Source organism: Gorilla gorilla, chromosome 1 (assembly GCF_029281585.2).
Source record: "Gorilla gorilla gorilla isolate KB3781 chromosome 1, NHGRI_mGorGor1-v2.1_pri, whole genome shotgun sequence".
Taxonomy (NCBI): Eukaryota; Metazoa; Chordata; class Mammalia; order Primates; family Hominidae; genus Gorilla; species Gorilla gorilla.
In genome coordinates this window covers 212216713-212227598 of record NC_073224.2, presented here as the reverse complement: position 1 = coordinate 212227598, position 10886 = coordinate 212216713, and the positions used below count along the sequence as shown (strand labels likewise).

Below are 10886 nucleotides of genomic sequence, written 5' to 3'. Positions count from 1 at the left end.
GCCCCGTCGTCCAGGCTGGAATTCAGTGGCGTGATCTTGGCTCACAGCAACCTCTGCCTCCCAGGTTCAAACAATTCTCTTGTCTCAGCCTCCCGAGTAGCTGAGACTACAGGCGCCTGCCACCACGCCCGGGTAATTTTTGTATTTTAGTAGAGACAGGGTTTGACCTCGTTGGTCAGGCTGGTCTGGAACTCCTGACCTCAGGTGATCCTCGGGTGATTCACCCGCCTCGGCCTCCCAAAGTGCTGGGATTACAGGCGTGAGCCACCGCGTCCGGCCGACCCAGGCTGGTCTTAAATTCCAAGGCTCAAGTGATCCTCTGGCCTCGGCCTCCCAAAGTGCTGGGATTACAGTTGTGAGCCATCCTGCCCCGACTCATGTACTGGTTTTGATTCTCACAATGACCTCATTGTACAATTGAGAAAAACGAGGCCGTGAGAAGTTCAGTGATAGATCCAAGGTCATGTAGTTAGTTGTGGAACAGTGATTTGGAAACTTTGCTTTCTGATCCTAATGATTAATGCACTTCTTTGGGGTACCCTACAAGGAAGCAGCCAGATTTGGGTTCAGAGAGAGTAAATTTTTTTGTTGAGGCAGGGAAATAGAAGCCATTAAGTCAGTTTTTAATTGTAAAAAGCACACGTTGAGGTAAAACTGCAATTAGTCCTGTACGGGTGGTTGGCAGAGCCAAGAGTAACCTATGCCCAAGAGCAGCTACAAGGCAGGACTTGGATAGGTCAGCAGTGCAGGAAGCTTTGCCAACACCTCAAGAACAAGAAGTCTGTCATTCCTTGGGCAGCTCCTATACATGCCAAGCTGGAGCCAAAGAGAGGCAGAGGAGCCCGGAGGGCGTGGCTTGCCTTCCGGAAGTCAGGCCTCGTCAGGAATCACCAGGTGGTTGCTTGCAAGAGAAGCTGGGGGTGAAACCGGAGAAAACAAAGTAGGAAGCAGGCCTGGGCCAATTGCAGCCCACTCTGATGGGGGCCTGCAGGCCACCGGACGCCTGAATATCTGTCCAATCCCTCCTGGAAGGACTGCCATCTCTTTAGTCCCTCTTCCGCAGCATAGGGGTGCTCTCTCTGGGGCTCTCCTTTTCTCTCCTAAGGCCCACAGCCCGACAGTTCCCTATTTAGGTGTCTTAAATTGAGGACACACTTCTAAATTGTCCCTCAGAGTCTCCTCTCCCCCTTTGAGCGAGGCTGGGCGGGCTCCTCCTGCTCCGATTATGAGGAACTTCTTTCCCAAGCTCCCCACCTTCTTTGGGCTTGGACGGCTGCAGAGTCCCATTTAACCGTGCGCCGCCTTCGTTCCAATTGTACCCCTCGTGCTCCCAGAGGGCAGCTCCATGGAAACCAAAACATCACAAATCCCCGAAGGTATCGCGAGAAGCGCAGATGCGCCTGAGGCCGTAGAGAGGAGGAGCGAGGGCGGGAACGCTGAGCAAGTAGGGCGGAGCCTAAGCTCTTCCGAGGTCCCGGCCGGGAGCCTGTCCCCTCCAGGTGGCGCCCCCGCGTGATTGCGCTTTACATAATCGCGGCCTGGAGCGTCACAGTGGCGTACTCCAGGCCAGACCGAATCAGAGTGGGCGAAAGCTCCGTGTTCCGCCCCTTCCCACTTGATCGACGTCAACGTTCACCAGTGAGCGGGCGTCTAGAGTCGCCGTGCCCGCCCCAGCCCGCCCGGGTCCGCCCCGACCCGCCTGCGCCCGCCCGCTTGCCCGCCCGCCTGCCCGCCCGCCTGCCGCAGCCAGCAGCCTGCAGCCGCCGCCGGGTTGTACCTCAGACTGTCAGATAAATCGGCGGGCCGGGCTGGCGGGTCGGTGACCGCGGCCCGGGCCGGACATGGCGGCGCTCTACGCCTGCACCAAGTGCCACCAGCGCTTCCCCTTCGAGGCGCTGTCTCAGGGGCAGCAGCTGTGCAAGGTGCGCGGGCTGGGGCGGCGGCCGGGAACTGGGGACGCAGGAGGCGCGGCCCGGAGCTCCAGATTCTGTGGGGACGCCCGGCGGGGTCCCCGGAGCAGGGTGTGGCAGGCCCGCCAGGCTGAGGAGCCGCACCCACCCCGCTGGGGGTCGGCGGAGCACGTGCGGGAGCCGGGGCCCGGTCCAGGCTCCCGCGGCCGGCGTGTCCGGGTGCTTAGCAACCGTGGGGATTGTTCTCGGACCCCGTGAGGTCGGGGGAGGGACAGCGGGTCCCCTGCTTGCCCTGACTGGTCGCCCTCGGGATCCCTTTGCGCTGCCTCCCCCGCCGCCGCGGTCTCCCTGGTGGGGACCTCCTGCCCCTCCTGGGACTGAACTCCAAAGTTGGGTGCTGCCTTGGAGGAATGTGTCGAACTCGGGCTCCTCACGGGCACTTTTCGACCAGTTTCAGAATCGGAGGTAGCAAGGCTTGATTTTTTTTTTTTTTTTTTTTAAGCATCTCACTTTTCGGCCAGTCTCAGAATCGGAGGCAGCAAGGCTTTATGTTTTAAAAAGCCCCACAGTCAGGCTCACAGATCCGAGGGATCACTTCTCAGCATCCAGTTGGTGGTCTTCGGTCTTCCCTGGCTAGCTGCTGATCAGTTTTTACTCCTGAAGGTCCAACTTCTCTTTTTCTTTTAAGTTGCTTTATCCCACTTTTACTTTTTAAGTGACTAGAGGTGCTGTGAAGCAACAGTTAAAAAGTCACCAAACTGGCTGAAGAATAATGTTGAGGTTATCCAATAATCCAGAGTTTGTGTCTCTGATTTGGATAACTCATAATTGTCACTTTTGCCTCAGATGGTCATGACTTTCCATTTGCCAGTTTTTATATACCAGGTCTGGGGGAATGCAAGTGCTTGAGTGCCCTTTTTGGCCTCGAAATGTGTATATATGATTTTAAGGAAGTTATGTATATATAAATAATAATTTTAATCCAGCACTTTCATTTCATAAGTAAACCGCAAAATCACGCAGTGGCAGAAGAACCAGGCCTGGAATTCACGGCTTCTGATTCCCAGTCTGGGGCTTGTTCATATATATATTTGTTTAACAATTTATGGCTAGTTCCATATAATCCATATAAGTTCTTACTTAACTCCCACATCAACAGTAGGGAAGTGATGCCAGTATTACAGAGGAGAAAAATAAGGCCCAGAAAGTTTAAGTGACTCACTCAAGCATAGTAGCTATGCTAGAAATAGTGCCCAGGTCGGCTTCCTACTGAAGGCTGTTTCCATTTGTGACTGCCTTTTAAAATTATATCCTCATTTCATTTCAGGAATGTCGGATTGCACACCCTGTTGTGAAGTGCACCTACTGCAGGACTGAGTACCAGCAGGAGAGGTAGAGTTTTGTTGACCATGAAAGATATTAATAGGCTTTTTTCCTCTTAAAATCTGTAATTGATTGCATTTCATGTACAGATGCTATAATCAGTTGCATTGTAAAATACAGATCTGTAATCAATCACATTATATACAGACTATAATTGCTAAATATTTAGGTCTATGATCCATCTTGAGTTAATTTGTGTGTGGGGTGAGATATACAATGAAGGGTATATAATACATATATTGTTTCCTAGTTATTATCCATTGATTGCTTAATTTTTTTTTTTTTTTTGAGATGGAGTCTCACTCTGTCACCCAGGCTGGAATGCAGTGGCATGATCTCAGCTCACTGCAACCCTTCCCTCCCAGGTTCAAGCGATTCTTGTGCCTCAGCCTCCCAAGTAGCTGAGATTACAGGTGCCTGCCACCACGTCCGGCTAGTTTTTTTGTATTTTTAGTAGACGGGGTTTCACCATCTTGGCCAGGTTGGTCTTGAACTCCTGACCTCGTGATCCACCCACCTCAGCCTCACAATGTGCTGGGATTACAGGCGTGAGCCACCAAGCCCAGCTTGCTTAAATTTTTAAAGTTCTTTTTAAGACCCTTGATCATTTTATATTGTGATTATAATCTTTTTGACAAGAAGAAACCAATCCCACAACAGTAAAACATGAGCCTCATGTTTCAATATGTACATACACAGAGATTGAAGAATTTATAAGCCCAAAGAAGATACTTTTGGAAATGTGACAATCCTGATAAGAGTCTGTTAGCTCTAGTCACATTTGAAACTCACTTGCCATTACACTTTCCTTGGGCAAATCTCTTTTTTTGTTTGAAACAGTCTCTCTCTGCCAGTCAGGTTAGAGTGCAGTGGAGCCGTCATGGCTCACTGCAGCCTGGACCTCCCGGGCCCAAGTGATCCTCCCACCTCAGCCTACCAAGTAACTGGGACCACAGGTGTGTGCCACCACGCCCAGCTAATTTTTTTATTTTTGTAGAGATAAGATTTTACCATGTTACCCAGGCTGGTCTCTTACTCATGGGCCCAAGTGATTCCTTCCTCGTTAGCCTCTCAAGATGTTGGAATTACAGGCGTGAGCCACCACGCCTGGGCAAATCTCATTTTTAAAAGTGTGAAATGGGCTGGGTGCAGTGGCTCATGCCTGTAATCCCAACACTTTGGGAGGCTGAGGCAGGTGGATCACAAGGTCAGGAGATCGAGACCATTCCTGGCTAACATGACGAAACCCAGTCTCTACTAAAAATACAAAAAAATTACCTGGGTGTGGTGGCACACACCTGTAGTCCCAGCTACTTGGGAGGCTGAGGCAGGAGAATTGCTTGAACCCAGGAGGTGGAGGTTGCAGTGAGCTGAGATTGCGCCACTGCACTCCAGCCTGGGTGACGGGGAAACTCTGTCTCAAAAAAAAAAAAATGTGTGAAATGCAGGTATGAGTGGTCAGACATCTTTAGGGGGCATTTCCATGGCAACAAAGTGATTTTTTTTGGTACCAAGTTTGATTCTTGTGGAACTTCTGTGAGTGTAGGTGATCCTGCCTTGAGGAGAGTGGGATCTATTTGTTAATTCATCCATTAGACCTAGAAGCCTATTTTTAATTAGTCATTTCAATTCTTAGAATATCTTCTCCAAGATTTTATCATGGATTTTTTTTTTCTTTTATGAGACAGGGTCTCTCTCTGTCACCCAAGCTGGAGTGCAGTGAGATGATCTCAGCTCACTGCAACCTCCCCTCTCTAGGCTCAAATGATCCTCCCACCTCAGCCTCCCATATAGCTGGGACCAGGGGTGCGCACCACCACACCCAGCTTTTTTTTTGTATCTTTAGTAGAGGCAGGGGTCTTGCCATGTTGCCCAGGCTGGTCTAGAACTCTTGAGCTCAACCAGTCTGCCTGCCTCGGCCTCCCAAAGTGCTGGGATTACAGGCGTGACCGACCACATCCAGCCTATCATGGATGTTTTCAAACAAAAAAAAAAAGGTTAAAAGAATTAGTGAACACCCATATGCCCTCTACTTAAATTCTATCATATACACTTTACTATATATTCACCTATCCATCTGTTCATCTCTCTATCCATCACTATATCAATTCATTTTATTTCTGATGTATTTAAAGTTGCAGACATCAGTATACATGACCCTTAAACACTTCAGCATGCACAGCATTATTTAGAGTTAAATATTTGTTTGCAGCTCTTTTTTTGTGTGTGTGGCAAAATTGGCTTACACTAACATGCTTAAATCTTAAATGCATCAAGTTTTACAAACGTAGACATCTGTGTAGCCCCAAACCCTATCAAAATACAGAATGTTACTGTCACCCCATAGAGTCTTCTCATGCCCCATCCTAGACAATCCCCACACCCTTGCTTCCTCCAGGCAACCCCGTTCTACTTTTCATTTCCACCATAAATTAGTTTTGCCTATTCTGGGACTTCATGTTAGTGGAATCATACTCTAGAAGCTTTATATGTTAGCTCTTAAATTTAGGTCTGTGGTCCATCTTGAGTTAATTCATGTGTGGGGTGAGATAGGAACTTTGACCGTTTATTTACACTATACATACAAATTAATTCAAGATGGATCATAGAGTTAGTTTTTCTTTTCTTTTTCTTTTTTTTTTTTTTTTTTTTTGTTGTTGAGACAGAGTTTCGCTCTTGTTGCCCAGGCTAGAGTGCAATGGCACGATCTCGGCTCACTGCAACCTCCACCTCCCAGGTTCAAGCGATTCTCCTGCCTCATCCTCCCGAGTAGCTGGGATTACAGGCATGTACCACCGCACCCAACTAATTTTGTATTTTTAGTAGAGATGGGGTTTCTCCTTGTTAATCAGGCTGCTCTCAAACTCTGGACCTCCGGTGGTCTGCCTGCCTCGGCCTCCCAAAGTGCTGGGATTACAGGCATGAGCCACCGCGCCCAGCCTAGAGTTAGTTTTTCTTTGCGTGTTTTTTAACATGTTAGGAACATATGTATATATTGACATCTACCCCATTCCTTCAGTAGTAAATCTAGGCGTAAATCAAAATGCTATTCTACATCACAGAATCATTGATGGTAATCCTCTTTCTAGAGATTTCTTTGAATGTCCTTCACTTATTTTACTGTCTTTTAAAAGTAACAGAAAATTGCCCTGAAAAATAATTTATAATTTAAATATTTTCTACTCTGAGGTTTTTCTTTTGTCTATTTTAACTTTATAGTCACTTTCACAGGAATTATATGGGAAAATGATCACAAAGCAGAGAATAGACTAGTTTTTTGTGTGTGTGTGTGACAGGGTCTCACTCTGTCACTCAGGCTGGAGTGCGGTGGCACAATTGTAGCCCACTGAAACCTTGAACTCCCAGGCTGAGCCTCCTAAAGTGCTGGGATTACAGGCATGAGCCACTGTGCCTGGCCTTAAGATTTTTATGTGATTTATTAGTTTTTAGCCCCAAAGTACTGTTTAAATTGTTCTTATACATAAGACATTCATTTTTACCTCCTCATGTGAAGAGTTAGACTTTTATTTGAAGACGATTTTTCCCCCGGGCAGCTTTATTAATTCACACATTTAGGTAATAGGACCTCTGGATCTTCACAAGGCAAAGGATGTTTTTATTGTCAGTGCTTAACTCTTAGAGAAATCAGAAATTTTTTTTTTTTTTTTTTTTTCGAGACACAGTTTTGCTGTTGCCCAGGCTGGAGTGCAATGGTGCAATCTTGGCTCACTGCAACTTCCATCTCCCAGGTTCAAGCGATTCTTCTGCCTCAGCCCCCTCAGTAGCTGGGATTACAGGCACACACCACCACGCCTGGCTAATTTTTTTGAATTTTTAGTAAAGACATGGTTTCACCATATTGGCCAGGCTGGTCTCAAACTCCTGACCTCAGGTGATCTGCCTGCCTTGGCCTCCCAAAGTGCTGGGATTACAGGCATGAGCTACCGTGCCCGGCCTAAATATTGACAAAATATTTGATCATAGTGTCTTTTTCCCCACCTCTGGTGTTTTCATATGCCTTTACTTATGAAGGAGAGCACAGAGTAAGGTTAGCAAAGATAGAATCTCTGAGTTTATATTCCAGACACACATACTTTATTTGTCACCTCAAATTTCCCAACTATTCATCCGAATTAAGGAGAATTTATTTTTTTTTCCTGCTAGTCCATTTTAGTATAATATTTTGAGGGTGTTTTCTGTATCTGATAATTTTATTTAGTGATACTTGGGGATGTCATAATCAGAAATAACTCACTCTCCATTTTAGCCAAAGCCTCACTTGTTTTTTTGAGACGGAGTTTTGCTTTTGTTGTCCAGGCTGGAGTGCAGTGGTGAGGTCTCGGCTTACTGCAACCTCCGCCTCCCGGGTTCAAGTGATTCTCTTGTCTCAGCCTCCCAAGTAGCTGAGATTACAGGCACGCGCCACCATGCCTGGCTAATTTTTGTATTTTTAGTAGAGATGGGGTTTCACCATGTTGGTCAGGCTGGTCTCGGACTCCTGACCTCAGGTGATCCACCCCCCTCAGCCTCCCAAAGTGCTGGGATTATAGGCGTGAGCCACCACGCCCAGCCACATAATAATTAAAAGAGTTATTAGAGGCTAGGTGTAGTGTCTCACATCTGTAATCCCATCACTTTGGGAGGCCAAGGCAGATGGATTGCTTGAGGTCAGGAGTTTGAGACCAGCCTGGCCAACATGGCGAAACCTTGTCTCTATCAAAAATATAAAAATTAGTTGGGTGTGGTGGTGCGTGCCTATGATTCCAGCTACTTGGGAGGCTGAGGCATGAGAATCGCTTGAACTTGGGAGGCAGAGGTTATAGTGAGCAGATGGTACCACTGCACTCCAGCCTGGGGAACAGAGTGAGACTCTGTCTCAAAAATATTGAATAAAAATAAAAGAGTTATTAGAAAGGTACTCAAACTAGTGTTAACCAAGCATCCAGACCATATCTCACTTTGGCCCTTAGCAATGAGCAAATTCCTTGGGCTTAAGGAGGTATCAGTTTTCAGATATTCTAAGAAAAGCCTGTGTTTCTTTCTTCCTTGACAGTAAAACCAATACAATATGCAAGAAATGTGCTCAGAACGTGCAGTTGTATGGAACGGTAAGTAGGATATTTTCAAACCTAACAGTGAGTACTAGGATCTTGTGGAACCTTACCTTCTGTGGCCTACTAATGCCATTACAATATTTTTATTAGAATAAATGGTTATGTGTAATATATCTGGTACTGATTTCAGCTTTCACATTTAGCTAATGCTTATTGTTAAGGAACTCTGTGTTTATGGTCACACTGCCAGGATTATGATTATAATTTTCATTGAGAGGCTTCAGTGACCAGTATGGAAAGAGAAAGGGAAAGATGAAATTTTTTTTTTTTTTTTTTTTTTTTTTTTTTTGTGACTGAGTCTTGGTCTGTCACCCAGGCTGGAGTGGAATGGCGATCAAGTTCACTGCAACCTCCACCTCCTGGGTTCAAGTGATTCTCCTGCCTCAGCCTCCCGAGTAGCTGGGACTACAGGCACATGCCACCACACCTGGCTAATTTTTGTATTTTAGTAGAGATGGGGTTTCACCATGTTGGTCAGGCTGGTCTCGGACTCCTGAACTCAAGTGATCTGCCCACCTCAGCCTCCCAAAGTGCTGGGATCACAGGCGTGAGCCACTGCACCCGGCAAGATGAATTTTTATAACTTTGACCCCTTTGTTTGGTAACAGTTAACTAGTCATTTTGATGAAGGATTCTCTTTTTCTCTTAGTGTTACAGTTCAGGATGTTATGTGCTTGTAAGCATTCTCCCAACATGTTTATGTACTGATAATAACAAAGAGGCCTTTTCAGAAATTTGGAAGCCCTTGCTGGTTTCTCCAAAGAGCTGGTTCTGTTGCATGTCTCATAGAAGTCTCTGCATACATACTAATGGGTTTTTGTTATTTGTTTATTTATTTATTTAAAAATCAATAGTCCTGTGCAGAAAAACACTTCACATAGTATTAAGAATTGGGCTTCATGGCCGGGCGTGGTGGCTCACACCTATAATCCCAGCACATTGGGAGGCTGAGGCAGGCGGATCACCTGAGGTCAGGAGTTCTAGACCAGCCTGGCCAACATGGTGAAACCCCATCTCTAGGAAATAATACAAAAATTAGCTGGGCATAGTGGCAGGCACCTGTAAACCCAGCTACTCCGGAGGCTGAGGCAGGAAGAATTGCTTTAACCCGGGAGGTGGAGGTTGCATTGAGCTGAGATTGCGCCACTGCACTCCAGCCTGGGCAACAGAGCGAGACTCAAAAAACAAAAACAACAACAATAAAAAAGAATTGGGCTTCATTTGGTCAATATAAAAGCAGATTTATGAAGTTGGCAATACATTTGTACCATGACTAATGAACTACAAAGTAGGAATTATTGCTTTTTTAAATGCAGTGGTATTTTATGAAAGTAATACTTACTTGACTCTTTTTTCCCCTTTTAAGCCCAAACCTTGTCAGTATTGCAACATAATTGCGGCATTTATTGGGAATAAATGCCAGCGCTGCACAAATTCAGAAAAGAAGTATGGACCACCCTATTCTTGTGAACAGTGCAAGCAGCAGTGTGCATTTGACAGGAAAGATGATAGAAAGAAGGTAAATCTCTGTTTTTCTTGATTTCTTTATTTCCTTTCAGAGAAATTAAGGTGGACTAACTGTGTTAAAAACACATTTAATAGGCCGGGCGTGGTGGCTCATGCCTGTAATCCCAGCACTTTGGGAGGCCGAGGCTAGTGGATCATGAGGTCAGGAGATCAAGACTATCGTGGCTAACATGGTGAAACCACGTCTCTACTAAAAATACAAAAAATTAGCCAGGCGTGGTGGCATGCGCCTGTAGTCCCAGCTACTCAGGAGGCTGGGGCAGAAGAATCACTTGAACCCGGGAGGCAGAGGTTGCAGTGAGCTGAGATCATGCCACTGCACTCCAGCCTGAGTGACAGAGCAAGACTCTATCTCAAAAAAAAAAAACAAACAAAAAAACACACATTTAACAAAGAAAGATTTCTCAGTTTCTTTCCTGGTTCTATTATTGACCTTAAAGAAGATATTCGTATTTTGTTTTCTTCATTCATAAAATGTGGACCATTATATTCTAACATTTCACGAGAATTGAATTACAGTGATCACGTAAGTGAAATGGTGATTGGCAGAATTCTATGGAATTCTGTAAAGGAGAGATTGTAACTTAAGCAAGATGGAGTGGCATTACCAGTTTTACTATCTGGCTCTTTAAATGTTTCTATCTGTTGGCTCTTTAAATGTTTTTATCTGTTGAAATTCAAGATTACAAGATTACATTAGAGGGAAGCTCTATGTGGAAGGGTGTACCTTGATAGAATCAAAATGATTTAGAGTTTGGTCATATTACTCTCTTGCTTAAAATCCTCCACGGGTTTCCAGTTGTGCTTAGAATAAAACTCAAATCCCTTCTATGGCCTGCAAGGCCCATGCCCAGCTCTCAGTCTCATCTTGCATCATACTTTCTACCTCTCACCTTGCTCCAGCCATCCTGGCCACCCTGTAGTCTGTCTGACATGCGGATCTCACTCCGAC

General features: G+C 45.8%; 1 protein-coding gene across 4 annotated transcripts in view; it reads left to right on the top strand.

The window, feature by feature from the left end:
• The first annotated feature begins 1453 nt into the window (after positions 1 to 1453).
• Positions 1454 to 10886, top strand: part of FAM76A (family with sequence similarity 76 member A) — a 37367-nt gene continuing 27934 nt past the window's right edge. The window contains exons 1-5 of one of the 4 annotated variants that reach the window (XM_055389333.2): positions 1486 to 1922; positions 3238 to 3302; positions 5981 to 6082; positions 8347 to 8401; positions 9774 to 9926. In XM_055389333.2, the coding sequence (XP_055245308.1) occupies positions 1842 to 1922; positions 3238 to 3302; positions 5981 to 6082; positions 8347 to 8401; positions 9774 to 9926 (456 nt within the window). In that variant the 5' untranslated portion in view covers positions 1486 to 1841. Of the gene's footprint in view, positions 1923 to 3237; positions 3303 to 5980; positions 6083 to 8346; positions 8402 to 9773; positions 9927 to 10886 lie in introns of all 4 variants that reach the window. The other 3 variants (XM_055389323.2, XM_019016551.4, XM_019016557.4) reach the window with 3 other exon arrangements.